General features: G+C 41.3%; 2 protein-coding genes and 1 non-coding gene across 3 annotated transcripts; 1 reads left to right on the top strand and 2 right to left on the bottom strand.

The window, feature by feature from the left end:
- Nucleotides 1–1,416: 1,416 nt before the first annotated feature.
- Nucleotides 1,417–22,578, bottom strand: LOC107667754 (collagen alpha-1(I) chain-like). The gene is made up of 51 exons (XM_016459470.1): nt 22,367–22,578; nt 20,712–20,903; nt 20,313–20,335; nt 20,062–20,097; nt 15,397–15,489; nt 14,914–14,985; nt 14,520–14,564; nt 14,059–14,112; nt 13,493–13,546; nt 13,211–13,264; nt 13,005–13,058; nt 12,853–12,906; nt 12,722–12,766; nt 12,569–12,622; nt 12,210–12,254; nt 12,019–12,072; nt 11,560–11,658; nt 11,401–11,445; nt 11,153–11,251; nt 10,946–10,999; nt 10,591–10,698; nt 10,454–10,507; nt 10,108–10,206; nt 9,952–10,005; nt 9,651–9,749; nt 9,396–9,449; nt 9,234–9,287; nt 8,889–8,942; nt 8,735–8,788; nt 8,423–8,467; nt 8,210–8,308; nt 7,951–8,058; nt 7,693–7,800; nt 7,533–7,586; nt 7,354–7,407; nt 7,153–7,260; nt 6,957–7,010; nt 6,758–6,811; nt 6,492–6,653; nt 5,631–5,738; nt 5,301–5,408; nt 5,139–5,192; nt 4,936–5,043; nt 4,793–4,846; nt 4,578–4,685; nt 4,423–4,476; nt 4,142–4,249; nt 3,769–4,048; nt 3,452–3,642; nt 3,109–3,351; nt 1,417–2,770 (listed from the first exon to the last, which is right to left on the bottom strand). The coding sequence occupies exons 1-51, from the start codon at nt 22,446–22,448 to the stop codon at nt 2,624–2,626; spliced, it is 4,347 nt and encodes a 1,448-aa protein (XP_016314956.1). The 5' UTR covers nt 22,449–22,578; the 3' UTR covers nt 1,417–2,623.
- On the top strand, nt 10,294–10,363 carry trnaa-agc (transfer RNA alanine (anticodon AGC)). The gene has a single exon. It is a non-coding gene; the product is annotated as a tRNA-Ala (tRNA).
- A 319-nt stretch (nt 22,579–22,897) lies between the features above and the next one.
- LOC107667755 (collagen alpha-1(I) chain-like) lies at nt 22,898–24,886 on the bottom strand. Its single transcript, XM_016459471.1, has 2 exons — nt 24,655–24,886; nt 22,898–23,142 (listed from the first exon to the last, which is right to left on the bottom strand). The coding sequence occupies exons 1-2, from the start codon at nt 24,734–24,736 to the stop codon at nt 22,937–22,939; spliced, it is 288 nt and encodes a 95-aa protein (XP_016314957.1). The 5' UTR covers nt 24,737–24,886; the 3' UTR covers nt 22,898–22,936.
- Between the last annotated feature and the right edge of the window lie 223 nt (nt 24,887–25,109).

Genomic DNA, 25,109 nt, shown 5'->3' with positions numbered 1-25,109 from the left:
ATGTTCCCTCGCCCTAATAGTTGTTATGGTTTTACCCAACACCAGAAAAAGGGGAGCTGTAGTCCCGCCCCCTTCGTGGAGGAGTCACAGACAGCATAACTACAGTCTGTCTCTGTGTGATTAATGAGGGGCAATGCGTCTTTGGGGAATTGCACCTGTCAGGAATCAACACAAATATAATATCTTAAACTGCCTGTATTCTAAATGAATATTAGAGTATAATGTACTGGATTAGTCATAATTGAAACGTAAGCCTAATAAACTGCACCAAAGTAAACAAAACTATAAACACCAACAGAAACACAGGACCATAAATGGCTTTTTTAAAAAGACTTCACACACTCCCGCTATTGCGATGATGACATCATCTTAGCCCCGTTATCACACTACTATTTTGCAGGCAATTAAAAAAAAAGTTGGACAGCATTTGCTCTGTAACAAAGAGCATAGTGGCATGTGATACTGTAAATGAAGCCCTGGTGAAATTTTGACCCTACAGTTAGATGCAACAGTTACTGCCAATTGTGCAAATTATTATGCTACTGATTTCTACACATTTGTTTCATAGTCTTCAGTTACTCCTTAAATAAAGCCCACTGTTTCACTTTAGTTTGGTTTGCAATGTTTTCCCCTTCCCCAACGAATTTCAGTGTTTTAAAGTGAAAGTGAGTGCATGGATCCAGTTAGCTGTTCAGATATTCAAGCCCCCCACTACGGAAGCCTCCGCATTCCTTACGATACAATGGCCCTGTTGTGTTCAACAGGACTACCACCTTCACCACCTACCACCTTTAGCATTTGAGTGCACACTGCAGCAAAAGAGTGGTTCTCCTCAGTTTAAGCTCCACAAAAAGCTATACTTTTAAATAATTGCATTTAAATATTTAAAAACAATTATTTTTACAGCAACATCTCTCAGCTTTCAAGTCAAAGGAATTCTCTGCTTGCGGATTATACTGTCCTCAACAGCTTGAATGACCAATGATGTGGAGTTTGGAGCATCAACCAACACAATGAGTCTTGATCTGGATATTCACCAATGGATCGTTTGGATTATCAGTGGAATATTATGCACATCAACTTGGAGTGCAATGACTTGAAGACTTTTTTTTATCGCAAGTACCTCAAGGCTGCACCAGGTTAGTACACGCAAGCATCAGAACATGCAGTTTTTCCTATGCTAACTTTAAGTTACTTTGCTCAAAGGATGTCTTGTTCAGTAGAGTTTGCTTAGTAGAATAAGAAACTACTTTGGTAACAACAACATGGAAAAAAAACACCAAAAAAAGTATCAGACATTTCTGAGATTTTCTTTAATCTTTCCTTTTAGTCAAAACAACTGTAACAGGTGCAAGCTGTGCTTCATTCAAGTCCATTGGGCAGTCAGGGACGAGTCAAGATCACTTCTGACAAACATAAGGTCGACCACTTAACATGCTTTATTTCAGCATTCAAAATAATTAAAAACATCTCAAATTATTATACATATACAAAATAGGTACAGATCCTCTTGTTTTAACCCCCCTATGGTGTGCTTCTCTCATAATTTTAGGACTTTTCTATTTGATTACCTGTTTTCGCTTTAAAAAAAAACCCTGGGTGAAAACAAAAATCCTGATTACAGAAGGATGGGAAGGAAGTGGGGATATAGGACAACATTGGGTGGGATATTTTGTAAAGAAACCAAAAGACAACAACCAAAAAGTGTCAAAAGGTGTTTGGAAAATAAAAACAGACTCCACCTGCTTATTCTACACTTGAAAAGACTGCGTGTATCACAGCTACAGTACTGCTTCTTAACAAAAGCTCTGCTGTCTGGCTCTTAGCGTACACTTCAGAAAGAGAGGCATTTGTTACAACTGGGCAGCAAGATATTAGGATTTCTTTAGCACCAAAGGCCCTGTGAGCAAAAGCAATGAACAATACATTACTTTTAGAAAAAGCAAAACTCTATAATTTCTTGCTGACAGGACCTCATGAGGAAAAAGCACCTTTACAGCTGTCACTTGATCCTTTAACCATACTTCTGCCACGTAAAATCCTGACCTGGTGTTGGTCAACACTGGGAATTGCAGGTTTCTTTTTTGAGGTAGCCATAAGACATCAAAACAAAGTTGAACCCGTCTCTACTAGATGTACTTTGTGTGACTTTTGAGAGGAACGTTGGCATTCGGCACCCGGTGGTGCTAATGGGTATAACACAAAGACACTTAAATGTCATTTTACAGATTTATTTAACACCTGAACATGGTACAAAGCATTTGGTTTTGCTCTTTCATTGTCCTTCCTCAGTGGTTGAAAAAAGTCACTTGCATCAGTGATGTTTCTTTAAAACTCCAGGGGGATTTTACACTTTATAAGTATATATTATTTTCTTGTTGCCAGTGAAACAAATGAGACTTCTAAAGTATCCTCAGTGTGGGTGGTGACAAAATAGTGGTCCAAAAAAGCCTGATAACACACAACCACTGTCTTCTGAAGCGCTGGTCTAAGCAAGTGGACCATTTGGACAGCCAAATTGAATTCTAGGGTTGATTTTAATGCATAGAAAAGATTTTAGAGAGATGATTGCTAGAAAAAAAACACACGCACACACAAACAATCTCAAGTCCAGATTTCTTTTTTACAAGAAGCAGACTGGGCCAACTTCAATGCCAAATTCCTGATTAGGTGCACCAACGTCCATAGGGGCGATGTCAATAATAGGCAGACGGGATGTTTTCATTGTTTTGTAGTCAATGACTGTCTTGCCCCATGCACTGGTGTGCGACTGGAGAGATGCAAAGAAGGAAAAGAGGGATAGAATTAGAGCCTATACAAAACCATTCTTTATGTTGCTATAATAATAAACATTTATGTTGCTAAATTAGTAATCACTTTTTCCCTTGAGTTAATTCCCTTCAGCTTTTATTCTCACATGGAAGTTAATTCAGATAAAAGCTACTGCTAAATGAATAACTGTAAAAGTAATCACACTGAAGTCATGCTTTGATAATAACTGTCATTTTAACAGTTTATCTGGTTAGGGTTAGGGTTAGGTTGTGGTATTAAGATGCTGCATTACTGTGTGATGGTCATATTAAGAAAAGATAAAAATGGAGAACTCACCGTGCAACCATCCTCAGTGACACTGTATGTGAAGCGGCTGTTGCCCTCTGCTCTGATCTCGATCTCGTTGGAGCCCTGCAGCAGAAGAGCCTTCTTCAGGTTGCCAGAAGCCTGGTCCATGTATGCAATGCTGTTCTTGCAGTGGTATGTGATATTCTGGGTGGCCTCAGTGGACATGAGGCGCAGGAAGGTGAGCTGAATGTTAACATCCTCAGGCTTAGAGTCCCCGCTGCCATACTCGAACTGTAGGTTTTGAGAGGAAAGCACGAGAAAATCAGCAAATATAATAAACAGACATGAAGACAAAACCTGTTATACCTTTTGGCCTAGTTGACATCCTCACCTGGAAGCCATCGGTCATGGCCTCTCCAAACCAGACGTGCTTCTTCTCCTTGATGTTCTTGCTTGTGTACCAGTTCTTCTTGGGAATGGAGGACTCAGTTGGGTAGACGCAGGTCTCGCCAGTTTCCATGTTGCAGTAGACCTTGATGGCATCCTGGTTGCAGCCCTGGTCAGGGTCAATCCAGTACTCGCCTGTGTTTTATTTTTGAGAGGAACGGGATTAATCTAGGCATGTAGTATGATGCAGGGTGAGAAATGTAAAATGACTTTAGAATTTAGGAATTTAGAATTGTTGTGCAATGGAGAAAGGGAACGTACCACTCTTCCAGTCCGGGTGGCACATCTTCAGGTCACGGCAAGTGCGCGCAGGATTCTTCTTGGTGCCATCTGGGCTGATGATGCTCTCAATCTGTTGGCTCAGGGACTTGAGGGTGGTGTCAACCTCGAGGTCACGGTCGCGCATCACATTGGCATCATCGGCACGGTAGGAACGGAAGGGATCAGGGGCCTTCTCCTGTGGCTGGGCAATGAAGCCGATATCAAATCCACCCCCAGAGGGTCCAGGAGGTCCAGCGAGTCCGGGAGGTCCAGGAGGTCCCTATACCAGAGAGTAAACCAAATATGCTGGGGTTAAAGTGTATATTTGGTTTTCTGGGTTCATAGTCATGTAGAAAAGGAAAGAATCACCCACAGCTGGTCCAATTTCTCCAGTGCGACCACGGGGTCCAGGAGGTCCAATGGGTCCAGGAAGTCCGCTCATACCATCCTTACCAGCGGCTCCAGAAGATCCAGCTGGGCCCTATTAATACAAAAACAGAAACATCCAAATCCAATCAGAATGAACTCTGAAACGTACTTAGGCCACCGTGTATATGTTTCAAATATTTGATAAAAGCAGAGAAACAACGGAAGTACAAATATGCAGCAAAATATATTTTATAATAATTTTAAATAATTTATAATAATTCTTACTCTAGGTCCACCGGTTCCAGAAGCTCCAGCAGGTCCAGGTTCTCCAGAGGGTCCCTATGGACAAGAATAAAAGTGATGAAAAACAGGTTTCAAGCTACGGATGTTATATTCGAGATGTACACTCTAAGTTCCATTATCTAAATAAAGTCACTTACAGGAGGTCCTGGGGGTCCCTGCATTCCGGTAAATCCTCTGTGTCCCTTCATGCCTCTCTCGCCAGCCTCACCAGTCTCACCCCTGTCTCCACGAGCTCCAGCGGGTCCCTGGATAAAGACATTACACCTCAGATGATAATATAGTGTGTATCACAGATGGAGCTACACATAGACTCTGGTTAGACAATTCTTTTGAGGTTTGAGTCAGGACTTACTGCGGGTCCACGGGGACCAGAAGGGCCAGCAGGACCGGCAGGACCAGCAGGGCCCTAAGAAGGAAAAAATGGATGAGTTATAATACTCACATGCTTTTTAAGCCATCAACAGTTCATTTCATTATTGGAGATGGGACACTTACAGACTCTCCACGATCACCAGTCTTTCCAGCAGGGCCAAGGGGTCCAGAAGCACCAGGAGGTCCAGGAGCACCGGGAGTGCCAGCAGCGCCAGTCTCACCACGGTCACCCTATATCCGGAGCAGAAGAACATAATTTTGTAAGGGACACAATCTGTGTCACACAGCCTAATGTTTGGTGGGACACCATGAAGACTGCAGCTCACCTTGGGGCCAGCAGCACCATCACGTCCAGCAGAACCCTCATTACCTGGAGTTCCCTAATGTAAAGAAAATTACATAGATGTCAACAAGGCAGGATGGTATTTATGGTTTCAATTATGTCAATGAAATTCAATAGGTATTGGTATATAGGTGTATATCCTCACCTCACGACCAGGCTCACCAGGAGGTCCAGCCAATCCAGGGGGTCCCATGGGTCCAGAAGGTCCACGTTCACCAGAGGGACCAGAAGGTCCTTGTTTGCCAGGCTCTCCCTAAATGGCATGATGAAGAGAATAATGAAAGCTTTACCATGATTGATGCATAAGATGCCAACTTTCTAACAAGACAAACACTTGAAAGTAGATACTGGCTGAATAAACCAACCATAGCTCATGACTGTATGGAAGAACATGAGAGATTTACATGCTGTGTAGGTGTTCTTGGGTTCAATTGAGACATCAAAGAGAGTAAAACAAGGGAGCCAGAATACTCACAGATGGGCCGGAGAGACCAGGGAAACCACGCTCGCCTCTTTGTCCAGGGAGACCAACAATACCACGCTGACCAGCAATACCTTGAGGTCCAGGGATACCAGAAGAGCCCTGTAAGAAAAGTATTAGTACATCACAGGCAATGTCTTTATTAGACAATGTGTGTGTGTGTGTGTGTGTGTGTTTTTATAACTAGAACTTTTTTAAATATCTAGAACAATTAAATATCTACCAATCTATACTAGCATGGGGACATCAAGATGGAAGACAGAGGATGAATCGCATTTCCCTCTAGCAGAGAATGAACTATGACAAACAATTGTGCTAACAAGCACACAGTTGTCTTAGAATTGGATTCTACCAATAATCAATTAAATAACTACCACATGTGAAATTATTCAAGTTGTAAATTTGGAACATAACTGTGAAAATTAAGACTAAAACGCATAAAATAAAACAAATCCATAAATTAAGAGAGAGTACAAATTAATATCCTAGCATTTCAAACCATCTTGCCTGGGGATGACTTGTGAGAAAAGAAACTGAGACCAGTAATAAGGAGATACAGAGTTTACTGATCACTATGCAAAAATAACTATATTAAAGCATGTCTGCAGTTTGCCAACAAGCATCGCATTTGGCCAGTTGCGATGCTGGAAAAGATTTTGTGGTCAGATGAGACCAAAGGAAATAAGTTGTGCATAACACTGCCAAAAAGTGTGAGGATTTGAAAGAACTGGTTAAGACATCCTAATAATTTTGCTAGACACTGCAATCGACTGTCAAATACTCTGGTTACGGCCATGTATTCGAAAAGGCCAGAAGGCAAGGCAATAATGTTATTGATCAGCATGAAACACTTACAGAAGGACCCTCGGCTCCAGGAGCTCCTTTCTCACCAGGGGCACCAGGTGGTCCAGCAGCACCAACTTCACCAGTGCGCCCAGAAGGTCCAGTCTCACCACGGTTACCTTTCTGGCCCTCCTTACCAGGGACTCCAGAAGGTCCTGGGGGTCCAGCATTTCCCTAAGACAAGAAGCAAGCAGAGAACCATTGTTAATTAAGGATCACTGTTACTTCTTTGGTGTATTAATTAGTACTATCTATATCAGTGTTGTAGAGATTCTTACAGCAGGGCCAGGGGGACCAACTCTGCCAGCAGCACCAGGGAAACCAGTAGCACCCTTAACAAAAAATGTAATAATGGATTAGCCCAATTGTAATATGTCATTTACAAGTGTCTTTAAAAGCAGAATATACTGTATTTTTAAATTGTGGTAAGTATAAACATAACACCAAAAAATATCAAATTAAGTAAGTCATACTCACAGGAGGACCAGCAGCACCACGGGCACCCTTGGGTCCAGTAGAACCAACAGGACCCTGTATAGCACAAATCATTTTGATAAAAAATGTGCATGTCAACATTAGTAAAGAAACTATGCTATTACATGGGTCAAACGTTATAAACCCAAAAGAGCATAAGTCTGTTGGATGAGAAGATTATCTGAGAAGATGATCACACCTGAGGTCCGGGGGTACCAGTTGCTCCTGCAGGTCCTGGAAGACCAGCGTCACCCTTAGCGCCAGTGTCTCCAGGCTCTCCCTTAGCACCAGGCAGACCATCGGCACCCTGTTGGACAGAAATTAGATGTTCGACATAAGAACTGGCCTGTAATAATTAAAACATTTTATAAGGATATATATACTAGAGTTTGTTACTCACAGGAGGTCCAGCAAATCCAGCGGGTCCAGAAGAACCAGTCTCTCCACGCTCACCCTATTTGTAATTGTAGAACAAGGTGATGCCATTAGATAATTTTAGTAAAAGAACTTCAACTTTTCTTCAATTGACCAATTTTGTGTAGCATATGTGTGAATCTTAAAGTCAAGGATTGTGCTTACAGGTGGTCCTCGGGCACCATTAGGTCCAACAAGTCCAGGAGCACCAGTCTCTCCCTATGTTAAAATACATGATATGATAAAACATTGGTTGAATATGTTCTTCAACTTTGTGAGATGGATACATTATGGATATATGGAATCTAGCTCAAAAGACACTCACCTTGTCACCAGGAGCTCCAGCAGGTCCAGGAGGTCCAATTGGTCCGGTCATACCACGGATGCCATCTTTACCAAGGGCACCATCAGCACCCTTGGCACCTTGGTCACCCTGGGATAAGAATTTGTTTTCAGTTTTGAGAATTTGTGCCATTTAGTTAATTTGCTGAGTTTGCCGAATTCAGAGGTTGCTGAGTATTAGTACTGATTTTTCATCAGGAACAGATCTCAAAGTTCAGAAAAGTGCATCATTAGTACTCACTCTGTCACCCTTAAGACCTGGCAGACCAGCAGCACCACGGTCGCCAGGCATTCCTTGAAGTCCGGGAGGACCCTGAGCACCAGAGGCACCTGGGGAACCAGCATCACCCTAAGGAAGCAAGAAAAAGTCTTAATGATGATACATATTCAGTCATACACTTCAGGAGTTTGATTCATATTTAGGGGTATCCTTCAGATTTTAGCCGATTGCTGTAAATGTGTGGTCATCAACAAAGTGTGTCAGGACAGGTGAGACTCACCTTGGCCCCATCATTACCAGCTGAACCAGGAGAACCACGGGCACCAGCAGGACCAGCAGGGCCAGGGGCACCACGCTCACCAGGGAATCCTCTGTCACCCTGGGTAAAAAAGTATAGAGAAATACCATCAGTTCTCATCCATCTCACATATCTAGAACTATAGTCAGCATTATGGACTATGTGCCATTTGGCAATCATGTTGTAGATACTCACTCTGGATCCAACAGGTCCAAGAGCTCCAGCCTCTCCAGGAAGACCCTGTAATAGGCCAAAGAAGGCAAATTAGTATTGTATCACCTGGCCCTTCATTTCTAATGAGGGTTTCTAAGAGACTTAATTACTGTTGCCCATAGCTAAACTGCATATTTAAGTGTCCTTTAAGCGTGAGTGTCCTTGCAAGCACGCTAGACCATAAATCTCCTCTAATTGTTTTATATTATAAATAAAGTTTACAGCCTTATGTTTATAAAATAAATGTAAGCAGCTCCATTGGCACACACAGTAACACACTGGCTAGCAACTTACCTGCTCACCAGACTTGCCAGGCTCACCAGTTGAACCCTGAGGTCCTGGCAGACCCTGTCAATCAGATGCACAACAGAGAGATGAGCACACCGATGTCGATGTCTATAGCAAAAATATTGTGTTTTGGGTTGGGTAAGATGAGAAACTCACTCACCTGGAATCCAGGAGGACCAGCAGGTCCCTGTTCACCTCTCTCACCAGCAGGCCCCTATTCATGAAAAATTATCATGAGACACATTAGCCAAAGTGATTAATTAGAGTAACCCTATTTGAATGTTATAGAGAGTTTATTACAATGTAGTAGATTGAAGAACAATTTAAGTTGAATTTATGTTTATAAATGTATTATAAATGTACAATTTATGGCCATAATATGAACATTTTGAAACGGTTTGTGTTATGGATTAGCAGGACAGCTGTTTTAAATGAGACTGAAATAACATTGCATGACGAAAAACCATATGGCAAATGCCTTATGGGATATTGAAGTGCTACTTACAGCAGTTCCAGGAGCACCAGGGGCACCAACATCACCATCTTTACCGGGAGCGCCCTATAGTTAAGACAAAACACAATAGAATGAGCAACAGACTACGACACTACGAACCAAATGGTAAAAGTTGACTGTGGTGTGGAAAACAAAAAAACTATAGCTACTTACAGTGGCACCAAGAGCACCCATCACACCTCTCTCACCAGGTTTGCCAGCCTCACCCTGTACAGGGGCAGAAGTAAACATCAAAATTAGAAAGTGTTTAGTAACAATTACACATTGAATCTGACCTCCGAAGTTTCTTGTACATAGAAATTAAACCATCAAAGTCTGATTGTCTGTAATTTGGCTATACAGTTAGCATATTGACTTTTTATGGTGTAGTTTCAAACTGAAAGACTAAAGAGAGTAAGGATCACTCACAGCAGCACCCTTAGGTCCAGGGAATCCCATGACACCAGGCTGTCCTCTGGCTCCAACGGGGCCAGGTGGTCCAGGGCGGCCATCTTGTCCAGAAGCACCCTGTCAAAAATAAAATAACAAAAACTTGATCCTTACCCACCATGTACGAATCTCTGGGTATGCAGTGTGTGCATGTATGACTATTGAAATAAAACATCTCAGCAGGAGTTTTCATGGATATTATTATGTACAGTATGGGAATATAGTGAATGTGGAGCTGATGGTTTGTTCTGACATTATGGAGAATTGTGTGGGCACTCACAGGAGTTCCGGTCTTTCCATCAGGTCCAGGGCTGCCAGGGCTACCAGTCATACCCTGTAATGAGCATGAAGATAGAGGGGGTCAAACAGTACTCACTGGCACATTAATACACAACCAAATGACGTATAGCATTCCTGCTGATATCAACATTCTCACCTTGGATCCTGGCATACCAGGTTCACCATTGCGGCCAGGCTCACCAGTGGCACCCTTAGGTCCAACAGCTCCAGGGCCTCCACGCTCACCAGTGGCACCCTGTTATAAAGATCAGAGAGTGTTGCATTTAGCATGATCGCTATTTACCACTGGTGAAAACCAATTTTCTGCTTAATTGCTCATAATGTTCCTGTGGCTCAGTGGTAGAGCATTGCATTAGCAGTGCAAAGGTTGTGGGTTCAATTCCCATGGAACACACATACTGATAAAAAATGTTAATGTCTGCTAAATGCATAAATTTAATTTAAAATTTGAAAAGGATGTTTTGTATCTTTTGTAGACTCACCTTAGGACCTGCAGATCCATCAGCACCAGGGAAACCACGACCACCAGGAGCACCCTGCACAAAGAGGTGTGTGACTGTTATGGTCAGGCCCAATTTTAAGGTTCTTACTAATGGAGAAGTTTGATGTGGGAACATACACGTTCACCAGGGGGTCCGCGGGTACCGGCAGAACCGGGCTCACCACGAGCTCCTCTCTTGCCTTCCTCACCAGGGGGGCCAGGGGGACCCTGAACTCCTTGGGCACCCTAGGTAAGCACACAAGAAAAAGAAGATGGTTTGAAATTAACCAGATTTTTTTTTTTTTTGTAAATTTTTGTAAAAGCCAACAGCAGAGTTGCTTTGTGAAAAATCAGTCCTAGGGCAATATTTTTATAAAGCTGTAAAATGCTTTACCAAAATTTGCATGATAAGATGGAAGATGAAATGGAGTGTTTAAAACAATGACGTGAGTGACAAAGTTTTCAAGATCAAATAAGTGATGTTTATACTTACAGCCTCTCCCTTAGCACCAGCCTCTCCTTTGGAACCAGGGGTGCCAACCTCACCCTGTAAAACAAACAAAAATGGCCAAGAGAAGTAGGCAGAATGGCCTTTTCTTAAAAAAAAAAAGTAAATGTATGAAATTATTTATATTTTGTCTACATTTTTTTTTAGCTCATTTAGATCATTCTCATGATCTGAGAAGAAATTGACACTTACAGTGTTACCCTTAGGGCCAGGGGCACCAGCAGCTCCAGCAGCTCCAGGAGGACCACGAGGTCCAGGGAAACCTGGAGCACCAGCAATACCAGAAGCACCCTGCAAGTGGCAGCAGAGAGTAACAAATATGTGGCTGTTAATTTACTAACACCAATGTTCTAATGCAGGAAGAGGAAATATATTGACCTAAATATTAACTTTTATCAAGAAGAAGAGCATTTGTTGATAAAGATTAAGACAATACTTACAGGAGCACCTTTAAGACCATGGGCACCATCAGCTCCATTGTTACCCTACAGCAGAAGGAATGCAAAATGGACAAGGTGATCAGAACTGAAGTGCAAATATAGCTGAAATTTAGGATTGAAAAAATATGGATAATTTGATATGTAAAAAGATTCACTCACAGCGGGTCCAGCAGCACCAGCAGGTCCAGGGTTACCAGGCTCACCACGGGTTCCCTGCGGTCCCTCTGCACCACGAGATCCCTGAGCACCAACCTCTCCCTATGGAAAGCAAAGTGTAAGAGTGCGATGGGACAACACCTATGAAGTGCCACAAGGGGCATCTCAACCCTCAATGTAAATGCAGCATTGTGTATAGAGTCCATAAAAAACCCAAGTATTTCTATGATGCTAGAGGATACGTTTGTTTGTCAGCTTTGACCTACTAACATATTTACCAGGAATCAACTCTTCATTAATTGTTGGCCTACATAATTTAGATGATTGACAGCGCTGCCAAGAACATCTGGCTCCATCAGCCCAATTACAGTGCCACCTTGTGGTACTCTAGCTCCTGTTTGGTTTGATTTGTAATATGAATATGCGTAATAATGTGAACAAATGAGAGTAATTTTTTTTTACCTTAGCTCCAGGGCCACCAGGGAATCCTGGAGAACCAGCAGGGCCAGTTGGGCCCTAAAAATAGAGAGAGAAGATAAATTATTGTTAGCTTAAGTTGTCCTTTTTTACTCATTATCATTTTTCAGATTAATTTACAACTGGTGGATTTACAAAAATCGGATCTATATAAAAAAAAAAAAAAGGCGACTTACAGGAGGACCAGCAGCTCCAGCGGCACCATCGTTACCACGAGCACCCTGCAAAATTGAGAAAATATAATTATCTGGAAGTTATTCATTATTACAAGGTTTAATCTGTGCACTGCAGAGGACAGGATTTAGGTAAATACTGTGTTTTATGTTTAAGGGATGATCTCAACCCATTTAAAGGATCCAAAAAGTGCAGTATGTCGTTTCAAAATGATGTTAAGCTACCGTGAAATGCTCAATATACACGTCTGTCCTTTATTTGCAAAGTACACAATGTCAGATCTACAAATAAAGTATAATACTGCAACATAAGTGGTATAGTAGGACATTAGGGTTAAGTTCATGTTTATAAGGTTACTTACAGCAGCACCAGGAGGACCAGAGCGGCCTCTCTCGCCAGGCAGACCACGAGGACCCTGGGAAACAGAGTTACATTAGAAAAGAACTACAAATGTAGATGTTGAAAATAGGATGAAAGTCATGCTTATTCAGTGTGAGTAAATGCTATTTCTTACCATAGCTCCAGGAGTTCCGTTCTCACCAGAGGCACCAGGCTCACCCTAATGGGCAAAGCAGCATGTTAAGGGGTCTGCTTACTTTGAACTTCTGGTTTAAAGTGTGATATTGATTTTAATTCTTATTTCACCTTAGGTCCAGCAGGGCCAGAGTCTCCCTTAGCTCCATCTAGACCGCTGAATCCCTGAGGTGCAGAGGATGCACATAAAGATTTAAGTAATATGGACATAAGTTGATATTCATCAAACAAGAGAAATTGCTTCCTAGAGCTAGAGAACTTACTCTGTGTCCCTTGATGCCTGGAAGTCCTGGGGTTCCGGGGAATCCACGAGCACCCTAGATAGATAGAGAAAGGGAGAAAACTTTTACAGCCATTTCTCCTTTTGTGGCTCACACACTATAATGCTAATACAATGCAATTATAACAACAGTAGAACTCAATTATTTTCACCGGAAATCCTGTGAAGAGTCCTTTTGGCAACACTCACCTGTGCGCCAGAAGGTCCGCGCTCACCAGGGCGACCGGGTTTGCCAGACTCACCCTTACAGAGTCAGAGAAAAAACAGATGAGAAAAGAGAAACAAACTGAATGAAAAAAATGAGGCAGAAATGAGAATAGTAGACATTGATAAATACAATACTTGGTTTCCTGAAATCTTTCCTGGAAACATTTTACAGTAATATACTAGAAGTAAACTGCATAAACTAATGAAGTTTTTTTCCTTATATCTTCTTAAACTAAAATGTAGTGGTTGAGTAAAATTGCTTACATCCTCTCCGTTCTTTCCAGGGGGACCAGCTGAACCACGGGGACCCATTGGACCCTAAACCAGGAAAGCATCAGAAAAAAATCTAGGTTAGGAAAAAAACATTTGTCTCCATGTGAGTGTATTTATGTATTTCACATTGTGGCCGCATGAGTGAGTCACACTTTGGCAGTGTGAATTATCCAGATGAAAAAATGTGAAATATCGACTAAAATGACTTTTTTGCTTGCCAGTAAGAGACCTCTGTTATACATATACACAGACTGGATGTCATTCATCCACTCAGTGAAAAAAAAATTAAAAATCTAGGTGGCTGAGGTCAAAATTCATGAACCCTGTACCCTTTTGACCTCATTTGACCCACGTGGGTCAAACTGGAGTCACACGCGTAGGTGAGGGTAATTTTAATTTGGGTAAAATTATCTTAAATTTCTAGGGTTTAACTGCGAGCACTTCTTAAAATGTCAGTAGAGGACATGTAATCATGCTTTTTGTTATTTGTGTTATTTACTAAAAAAAAAGCTGTGTTTGATTTGATGAGTGCAGGGATGATTTGTTTAGATACTCACAGGAGCACCAGCCTCACCAGGCTCACCAGGGTGGCCAGTAAATCCTTGGGGTCCCTGTAGAGGAGGACAAAGTGCACAAATTACAAGAAACACAAAATTGAGGAACACAGTGCTATTAAATTCTACAATAAGCCTTGAGGGAAAAGGTAGTAGCTCATTTTTACTTCCTGTGTGGATCTAATTAAAATTAATTTATTCTGATTTTCCTGGGTTCCAAATTGCAGTAATAAAACTAATTTCATAATGATAAATTTGAAAGTAATACATTTTTGAAAATTGGTTAATGAAAAACGCTACAACTGTATGGCGTATATTTATCTCCAATTGCATGGTGTATATTTAACTTAAAATAATATCTTGTTTTTTTTTTAGCTTGATTTCATTATGACTTCCAATATAGAACTGGTTTAAAATGTATGTTAAGATGATATGGTTTCTAAGAACTGTTAGGGAGTACTCACAGAAGTTCCAGGAGGTCCAGGGGGTCCACGTGGGCCCATAGCTCCCTGTAAAAAAGAGACAAAGGAGATACTGTAAGGAAACCTGACAAAGTAATAACTGATGAATACACAGTTCTTGGGACATTTTGTTTGAAGCTGCATGCTACAGGCCTTCATATGCCTGTATGCCATAAATTAAAAATATATTAAGCATGTGTTTGTAGTGCAGCAGCTGATATGATGCTGTCTGTTAATAAAGAACTGAATTGTGATTACATAGAGACAAATAAGTGTATATGCATACTGTACATTTATTGAACTGATATTTGCATCACTCAGAGATTTGTAGGACGCATGTGTACTGTATGTGCATGCATGAATAGGAATGTGTATGATAGCATATGTGCGTTTTTACCATGGGGCCTGGGACAGCCATTGCTCCTCCGGATTTCTCATCAAATCCACCAGACATCTGAGGAGAAAAGTTCTGTGGAGGGGCAAAGAGAAAAAGCAAAGACCTTGTCAGTCAAAAGATGAGATGAGAAAAAAAAACGTAAAAAATAAAATCTTAAAGCAGAGATTTAAAAAAAATCTGTGCTCATTTTAGCATAGGACAGGATGAACCGTAACTGAACTTATCTAGCTCATGCTTAGGCTTAAGCTTTGCATGCCTGAGTGCAACTGTGGCTACTGCCCTGAGGGTGCTGTCCACTTAAATGGTGCTGAAACGTGTCAGCCCTGTGACCTAAAGGTCTTTTAAATGTGATCTGATTTCAAATTATGGCCTAGAACAACTCCTGAAATTTTTGCACCTGGCCTAAAGGCACATATAAGTCACACCTTTCACCTATCTGTTGGCAAAAACTAGTATTTTCCCTCTTTAGGGTGAAATACTTACTCCACCAAGGCCAGGAGGTCCAGGGGGGCCTGGGGGCCCAGGAAGGCCAGGCTGTCCAGGTATTCCGTCATTGCCGGAAGGACCAGGAGGACCCTGTTTTGAGATCAAGGGAACGGAAAATGAGGATTTAATTGAATGAGGCAGATGCAACACTATGGTACAGACAGGTTTGTACACAGTTCACATCAAAGCCCATACAGTTCAAAATGATGCACCACAACTATAGATCAGATTTTTGTAGAGGTATAATTAGAGGAAAGCGGTGGGCTGATATATAATTATGTTGTCTTTTTACATTAAATACAGACCAAATCATCTCTCTCATCACAAGTGTTCAGAGTGCCACAAACACCATATAAGACAAAATAAACCAGCAGCACTTGCTTGTAGCTAGTAACATATTTTTGTTGTTATGAAGACATGTAAAAACTTCTGTTTTCAGACATAATATTGTATATATATATATATATAAACAAATATGCGTATATATATATATATATATATATACTTGAATATTACAATCATGGCTTGTTTTAGATCAAATCCAACTGAAAATCAGGTAAGCTATAAAAAATAATTTATATTGAGTATGGTATTGTTAATAATGTAGGCCATTTATAAAGATCATTTTATGAAGCAATGAACTGAAAACTTATTTGAGGAAATATAAGCTGATAAAAGTAAAACAACATTTACCTCAGCACTGGGCTCCTGGAATTCTATAAAATTGAGGAAAAATAAAAACAAAAATTAAAACCATATAAAAATAGAAATGAGTCAGATGCCTCTTTTGGTTTGCAAATGTTTAGCACTAAAATGATAACAATCAGCCTAACCAGTGAGTCTGTGGTTTTCCCCAATTAGATTTGAGGCCTTGAGCCTGATTTAGGCCCACTAAACCAAGAACGAAACCACAAATTAATCCAGTGAGTGACCATAAGGCCGGAAGCTTGAAGATCTCATTGAAAAATCCAATGGGGAGTGAATGTTGTGGCTCCATCTGAATTTTCCCTGACATTTTAAATGAAGGGATGTGGGGTGGTTCTGTTTGCCCAAAGTAAGAAAAAACGTTGCGTGAGAATCAAGGCGTCGTACCGTCGTCTGGGCAGACGGGGCAGCACTCGTCGTGGGGAATCACTGGGTTGAGGCAGTCGGTCGTGTCCTCGCAGATCACCTCGTCGCACATAACGGTGCCGCTGTCGCACACGCAGATTTGGCATGGCTCTGGTTTCCAGACGTCCCTGTCATTGTAGACCTGGCCGTCCAATGTGCAGCTGCCGCCTGTGCCTACGGGAATAACGAGTGAAATAGTTGCACGAGTATGACAGTAGAAATATAAACATTTGATATTTGAGAAGCCTATGTCATAGAATATAAGATGTTCATGTCTAATATAGGTCAGTTTGTTTCTTGTTTATTGTCATATGCATGAAGTTAAATCGGTGACGGAAGGTGGGAAATGCATAGAAGGCACTTTTAGTCGTCTCTAAATAATCGCTTAAATCTCGCGGTAAATGCGACTGCTTTGGAAATGAGTTTTCGAAACGAGGCCATCTCTTGAGAATTTTGTTTTGTAAACATTTCCCGTAGACGTGGGAACAGATTAGGCTCGAGTAAACGCACACCTTCACTTCTGCTTGAAATGTTTGGTTTGAAATTCATCCCTAGGTGGCGCAGTGTCGTTATGCCCAGATTGCATTATTCAGAGGAAAAAGCTTGAGTGAAAATTTCCACGTCCACGTCTGCTGAAGCTGGCCGTCCATCATGATGTAATTGAAAACTGTCGGCTTGGCAACGACTAACGTTTTCCTTCAGTGGAAAGTCTGCAGGGTCCGCATGTGTTTTCAATCATCATAACGGGGAAAAAGTGAAAGGCATGGGGTGGGGTGGGGGGATTGTCAAAATATGATGTCATTGCATATTTAACCACCGAGTGGCGCTGTGAGACTGCTTGAAATACTTGAGCCCTTCAAACAGGTAAAAAAAATTACGGGTCTGGAATATTAATTAAAAGTAAACCTTGCATTTAAACTAGGTGCATGTCTTGATTTTCTTTCAGGAAATCAAGTAGTCTGGGTTTAACTTAGTTAGCAGACTTAACTATCCAGTTTGGAAACATGCTCATCCAAGAATGAGATCATCGCGCACTCTCGCTCTTTTTTTGGTTTGGGGAAAACTTTTTTAATCGATGTCGCCCATATCCATATTTGTTTTTTCTTTTGCTGGAATTGCACATTTTATTCTAAGTTGCTTGTATACCAAGCAATTTAGCAACCAAGCAACTGGCCAATTATATCACTAGTAAATTACTTAAATCTGAACTTTTCCCCTTAAAGTTTTAAGTTCTACATTTGATATCAGTTCATTTTTCCATTTAAAAGAAGTACTAAGCACGTTATGGACTATTTGCTCTCTGTGTCTGATTTTCTCTTTTAGCAGCTGTTGAGGATAACAAATTGCGCGTGGAGGAGAGTCTCCAAACCTGTGCCAACTTGTCTCCAAAGGCTCGCGCATGCAGAGCGTGAAAAGGCCCAGTGGGTCTAATGCACATCCAGACTGAACAACTCTCTTCTCCCATTCCAGGGGAAAACATAATCTATGCTTAAGGCTACAGGAAAACGCTTGTATAACTTGTTCAGTCCCGGGAGAATCATTTATCTCTACAGCATCACAGAATAGCCTCACTGCTTCACATTTGCACCCACTAACCTCCAGCAAAAGCTTGAAAAGTTGTAGAAAATGATACTTACGATCATCCTCGCCTTGTCCTCTTGCCAAAAGCACCGCTGCGCTGAGCAACAGCGCCAACCGAATATCCACAAAGCTGAACATGTCTAAATATTAGACATGTAGACTCTTTGAGGCGAGGGAAGTTCTTTTTTTCCTTTAGACTCCAATCATACACGGTAGGGTCCGGTCTTCTGTGACTCCAATCCAGACCCCAGCAGAAACTCCCTACTGCCTAAACCAACTCTAGGTCCTGGCTTTTATACCCCAAACTTTCTGGGAGGCGCCGGGAGCAGCAGATAACTCAAGCATGTTTACGTTTAATAGAATAGCGTCCCTCCTTCACCGGACAGGGGGGCTGTCTTCACAACGTTGTCAGAGCGAACATCTAAAGAAACCTGATCTCTTAATAAAAAGGTGAGGGTTTGCTCTCAAAACTTCTTTTTGGTGAAGCTATAGGTTGTGTGCCAAGGTGACCACCTGTATTGTGGGCATATCTCCGGACGTTTGTTTCAATCTTGAATTCTGGAAAGACCTCTCGACCCAACGACTTGCTTTCGTCAAATGAGGATTTGGAGATGAGGACGACACAGTGCTTTCTGAACTAAACTTGTTATCGTTTCGTTTTCTTTTTTAAACGTTGTATACCGACGGAATTCAGTTTTTTTAATTTATTTTTTTATATTCCATAACAAATTTTGAAGGTCATGTTTCATTAGTGGATTTCTGCAGCCAATTACTGAACATCTATCTATCTATCTATCTATCTATCTATCTATCTATTTTGTATTAAATAACGTTCAAAAGTTATGTAGCTTATGTATTGTTTTGACAAATTAGGTTTATAATTATTATTCGCATTTTTTTTAATTATTAGCCAAATATTTCGTATTTGTTCTATAAAAAAGTAGGCTAGTTGTGTTTGGTGAATATCTGAAACGTATAGGCCTTCAGGATGGGCACACTTTTATCTTATCACAATTATTTCTGTCATTTATAGGCCCTCTGAATTGCATAGGTTTTCAGTTTCACGAGTTTCAACTTATCGATAATTAAATTCTACATATAACTACTTATAACTGCAGGCTGTCACCGTGGCATCATTTTGAATTTACTTAAAACTTCAAGGCAGCAATTAAACTTCATGTTAGTGGGTTTATTTTTGTTACAGTGAAAGAAGCCACATTGTAATATTAATAGAACAGAGAAAAACACAAATATGGCCTCGCTCAGACTATAAAAACGGAAAACGCTTTTAAAGGTGCACATCCTTAGTACGCGGCACGCACGAGCCATAAAAAGTGATTTGGCTTGTGAGCGGCTGCATCTCTCTTCCGTAGACACGTCGCACCTCTGGAGCTGGCCAATCAGAGCTTACGCTCTCCCCCTCTCTCTTCATCTTCATAGCAGCGTCTCATCCAAGAGCTGCGTCTGCCTCCTTACTCCGTTCAGAATAATGCAGATGAAAGGAGTCTAGAGAGAAAGGGAGGGAGAGAGAGAGAGGGAGAGAGAGAGAACGCCACCTCATCGCTTTCAGGTGCACGTAGGGTCAGTCGTGATGAAAGCACTTGTGCTCCATTCACACACTAATGAAGGGTCCAAGCAATTTGACTTAAGGCATAATGGAAAGGAATGGACATTTAAACTAATAACCCGATGAGAAACTTTGTATGCATATATATATATATATATATATATACTTGAATATTACAATCATGACTTGTTTTAGATCAAATCCAACTGAAAATCAGGTAAGCTATAAAAAATAATTTATAACTAACCTGTAAGGAATATAACATCTAAAGTTTTGTGCAGTGGTAATAAATGCTGGTTTAAAATGTATGTTTTTTGGTCTCCAAGAACTTTAAGATGTTCAGCAAGTAAACAAAACCCTTGATGAAGCAATAAACTGATAAAAAGATTGAAATAGAAACCTACCCTGTCACCCTTCTCACCGGCAGGACCTCTTGGTCCCTAAGAGAGAGTGATGAACACAAAGGCGTTTATAAGGATTTGTTTTCCCAAATAAATAGCAAAATAACTTGTAACTTGCTTCAAATGAGATCAAATGAGGCATTGAGTATGGTATTCTTAATAATGTAGGCCATTTATAAAGATCATTTTATGAAGCAATGGACTGAATACTTATTTGAGGAAATATAAGCTGATAAAAGTAAAACAACATTTACCTCAGCACTGGGCTCCTGGAATTCTATAAAATTGAGGAAAAATAAAAACAAAAATTAAAACCATATAAAAATAGAAATGAGTCAGATGCCTCTTTTGGTTTGCAAATGTTTAGCACTAAAATGATAACAATCAGCCTAACCAGCGAGTCTGTGGTTTTCCCCAATTAGATTTGAGGCCTTGAGCCTGATTTAGGCCCACTAAACCAAGAACGAAACCACAAATTAATCCAGTGAGTGACCATAAGGCCGGAAGCTTGAAGATCTCATTGAAAAATCCAATGGGGAGTGAATGTTGTGGCTCCATCTGAATTTTCCCTGACATTTTAAATGAAGGGATGTGGGGTGGTTCTGTTTGCCCAAAGTAAGAAAAAACGTTGCGTGAGAATCAAGGCGTCGTACCGTCGTCTGGGCAGACGGGGCAGCACTCGTCGTGGGGAATCACTGGGTTGAGGCAGTCGGTCGTGTCCTCGCAGATCACCTCGTCGCACATAACGGTGCCGCTGTCGCACACGCAGATTTGGCATGGCTCTGGTTTCCAGACGTCCCTGTCATTGTAGACCTGGCCGTCCAATGTGCAGCTGCCACCTGTGCCTACGGGAATAACGAGTGAAATAGTTGCACGAGTATGACAGTAGAAATATAAACATTTGATATTTGAGAAGCCTATGTCATAGAATATAAGATGTTCATGTCTAATATAGGTCAGTTTGTTTCTTGTTTATTGTCATATGCATGAAGTTAAATCGGTGACGGAAGGTGGGAAATGCATAGAAGGCACTTTTAGTCGTCTCTAAATAATCGCTTAAATCTCGCGGTAAATGCGACTGCTTTGGAAATGAGTTTTCGAAACGAGGCCATCTCTTGAGAATTTTGTTTTGTAAACATTTCCCGTAGACGTGGGAACAGATTAGGCTCGAGTAAACGCACACCTTCACTTCTGCTTGAAATGTTTGGTTTGAAATTCATCCCTAGGTGGCGCAGTGTCGTTATGCCCAGATTGCATTATTCAGAGGAAAAAGCTTGAGTGAAAATTTCCACGTCCACGTCTGCTGAAGCTGGCCGTCCATCATGATGTAATTGAAAACTGTCGGCTTGGCAACGACTAACGTTTTCCTTCAGTGGAAAGTCTGCAGGGTCCGCATGTGTTTTCAATCATCATAACGGGGAAAAAGTGAAAGGCATGGGGTGGGGTGGGGGGATTGTCAAAATATGATGTCATTGCATATTTAACCACCGAGTGGCGCTGTGAGACTGCTTGAAATACTTGAGCCCTTCAAACAGGTAAAAAAAATTACGGGTCTGGAATATTAATTAAAAGTAAACCTTGCATTTAAACTAGGTGCATGTCTTGATTTTCTTTCAGGAAATCAAGTAGTCTGGGTTTAACTTAGTTAGCAGACTTAACTATCCAGTTTGGAAACATGCTCATCCAAGAATGAGATCATCGCGCACTCTCGCTCTTTTTTTGGTTTGGGGAAAACTTTTTTAATCGATGTCGCCCATATCCATATTTGTTTTTTCTTTTGCTGGAATTGCACATTTTATTCTAAGTTGCTTGTATACCAAGCAATTTAGCAACCAAGCAACTGGCCAATTATATCACTAGTAAATTACTTAAATCTGAACTTTTCCCCTTAAAGTTTTAAGTTCTACATTTGATATCAGTTCATTTTTCCATTTAAAAGAAGTACTAAGCACGTTATGGACTATTTGCTCTCTGTGTCTGATTTTCTCTTTTAGCAGCTGTTGAGGATAACAAATTGCGCGTGGAGGAGAGTCTCCAAACCTGTGCCAACTTGTCTCCAAAGGCTCGCGCATGCAGAGCGTGAAAAGGCCCAGTGGGTCTAATGCACATCCAGACTGAACAACTCTCTTCTCCCATTCCAGGGGAAAACATAATCTATGCTTAAGGCTACAGGAAAACGCTTGTATAACTTGTTCAGTCCCGGGAGAATCATTTATCTCTACAGCATCACAGAATAGCCTCACTGCTTCACATTTGCACCCACTAACCTCCAGCAAAAGCTTGAAAAGTTGTAGAAAATGATACTTACGATCATCCTCGCCTTGTCCTCTTGCCAAAAGCACCGCTGCGCTGAGCAACAGCGCCAACCGAATATCCACAAAGCTGAACATGTCTAAATATTAGACATGTAGACTCTTTGAGGCGAGGGAAGTTCTTTTTTTCCTTTAGACTCCAATCATACACGGTAGGGTCCGGTCTTCTGTGACTCCAATCCAGACCCCAGCAGAAACTCCCTACTGCCTAAACCAACTCTAGGTCCTGGCTTTTATACAACCATATAAAAATAGAAATGAGTCAGATGCCTCTTTTGGTTTGCAAATGTTTAGCACTAAAATGATAACAATCAGCCTAACCAGCGAGTCTGTGGTTTTCCCCAATTAGATTTGAGGCCTTGAGCCTGATTTAGGCCCACTAAACCAAGAACGAAACCACAAATTAATCCAGTGAGTGACCATAAGGCCGGAAGCTTGAAGATCTCATTGAAAAATCCAATGGGGAGTGAATGTTGTGGCTCCATCTGAATTTTCCCTGACATTTTAAATGAAGGGATGTGGGGTGGTTCTGTTTGCCCAAAGTAAGAAAAAACGTTGCGTGAGAATCAAGGCGTCGTACCGTCGTCTGGGCAGACGGGGCAGCACTCGTCGTGGGGAATCACTGGGTTGAGGCAGTCGGTCGTGTCCTCGCAGATCACCTCGTCGCACATAACGGTGCCGCTGTCGCACACGCAGATTTGGCATGGCTCTGGTTTCCAGACGTCCCTGTCATTGTAGACCTGGCCGTCCAATGTGCAGCTGCCACCTGTGCCTACGGGAATAACGAGTGAAATAGTTGCACGAGTATGACAGTAGAAATATAAACATTTGATATTTGAGAAGCCTATGTCATAGAATATAAGATGTTCATGTCTAATATAGGTCAGTTTGTTTCTTGTTTATTGTCATATGCATGAAGTTAAATCGGTGACGGAAGGTGGGAAATGCATAGAAGGCACTTTTAGTCGTCTCTAAATAATCGCTTAAATCTCGCGGTAAATGCGACTGCTTTGGAAATGAGTTTTCGAAACGAGGCCATCTCTTGAGAATTTTGTTTTGTAAACATTTCCCGTAGACGTGGGAACAGAGCAGCTCGTGTGTAAACGCACACCTTTACATTTGCTCGAAAAGGTTTGGTTTGAGATTCACCCCTAGGTGGCGTAGTGCCGTTATGCCCAGATGCCATTATCCAGAGGAAAAAGCTTGAGGGAAAGTTTCCACGTCTGCTGAAGCTGAGCGTCCATCATGAAGTAACTGAAAACTGTCGGCTTGGCAACGACTATCGTTTTCCTTCAGTGGAAAGTCTGCAGGGTCCGCATGTGTTTTCAATCATCATAACAGAGGGGGAAAAAAGTTAAAGGCATGGGGGGTGGGGTGGGGGGGATTTGTCAAAATATGTCATTGCATATTTAACCACCAAGTGGCGCTGTGAGACTGCTTGAAATACTTGAGCACTTCGACAGGTAAAATTATGGGTCTGGAATATTAATTAAAAGTAAAACTTACATTTAAACTATTTGCATTTCTTTATAAATGTACAGAAAATCAAGTAGTTTTGTTTTAATTTAGTTAGCAGACTTAACTATTCATTTTGGAAACATGGCCATCCAAAAATGAGATCATCGCGTTCTCTCTGTCTCTCTCTCTCTCTCTTTCTCTCTCTCTCTATCTATCTCTCTCTCTTTCTCTCTCTCTCTCTCTCTCTCTCTCTCTGGTTTGGGGGAAAACTTTTTTAATGGATGTCGCCCATATCCAGATTTTTTTCCTTTTGCTGGAATTGCACATTTTTATTCTAAGTTGTTTGTTTTTTTCCCCATCCAACTGGCCAAACTTATCACTAGGCAGTGACTTAAATCTGAACTTTTTCCCTTAAAGTTTTAAGTTCGACATTTTTTATCAGTTAATGTTTCCATTTAAAAGAAGTAGTGAGCACATTATGGACTATTTGATCTCTCTGTGTCTGCTTTTCTCTTTTAGCAGCTGTTGAGGATAATAAATTGCTCGTGTTGGAGAGTCTCCAAACCTGTGCCAACTTGTCTCCAAAGGCTCGCGTATGCAGAGCGTGAAAAGGCCCAGTGGGTCTAATGCACATCCAGACTGAACAAAAGTTCTTCTCCCATTTCAGGGGAAAATATAGCTAATCTATGCTTAAGGCTATAGGAAAACGCCTGCATAACTTGTTCAGTCCTGAGAGAATAATTTCTCTCTACAGCCTCACTGCTTCACATTTGCACCCACTAACCTTCAGCAAAAGCTTGAAAAATTGTAGAAAAGTTATACTTACGATCATCCTCGCCTTGTCCTCTTGCCAAAAGCACCGTTGCGCTGAGCAACAGCGCCAATCGAATATCCACAAAGCTGAACATGTCTAAATATTAGACATGTAGACTCTTTGAGGCGAGGGAAGTTCTTTTTTTTTCCTTTAGACTCCAATCATACACGGTAGGGTCCGGTCTTCTGTGACTCCAATCCAGACCCCAGCAGAAACTCCCTACTGCCTAAACCAACTCTAGGTCCTGGCTTTTATACCCCAAACTTTCTGGGAGGCGCCGGGAGCAGCAGATAACTCAAGCATGTTTACGTTTAATAGAATAGCGTCCCTCCTTCACCGGACATGGGGGCTGTCTTCACAACGTTTTCAGAGCGAACATCTAAAGAAACCCGATCTCTTAATAAAAAGGTGAGGGTTTGCTCTCAAAACTTCTTTTTGGTGAAGCTAGGTTGCGTGCCAAGGTGACC

Source organism: Sinocyclocheilus anshuiensis, unplaced genomic scaffold, assembly GCF_001515605.1.
Source record: "Sinocyclocheilus anshuiensis isolate Anshui unplaced genomic scaffold, SAMN03320099.WGS_v1.1 scaffold1563, whole genome shotgun sequence".
Taxonomy (NCBI): domain Eukaryota; kingdom Metazoa; phylum Chordata; class Actinopteri; order Cypriniformes; family Cyprinidae; genus Sinocyclocheilus; species Sinocyclocheilus anshuiensis.
The sequence above is the reverse complement of the archived record's forward strand: the minus strand, read 5'-3'. Positions and strand labels throughout refer to the sequence as shown.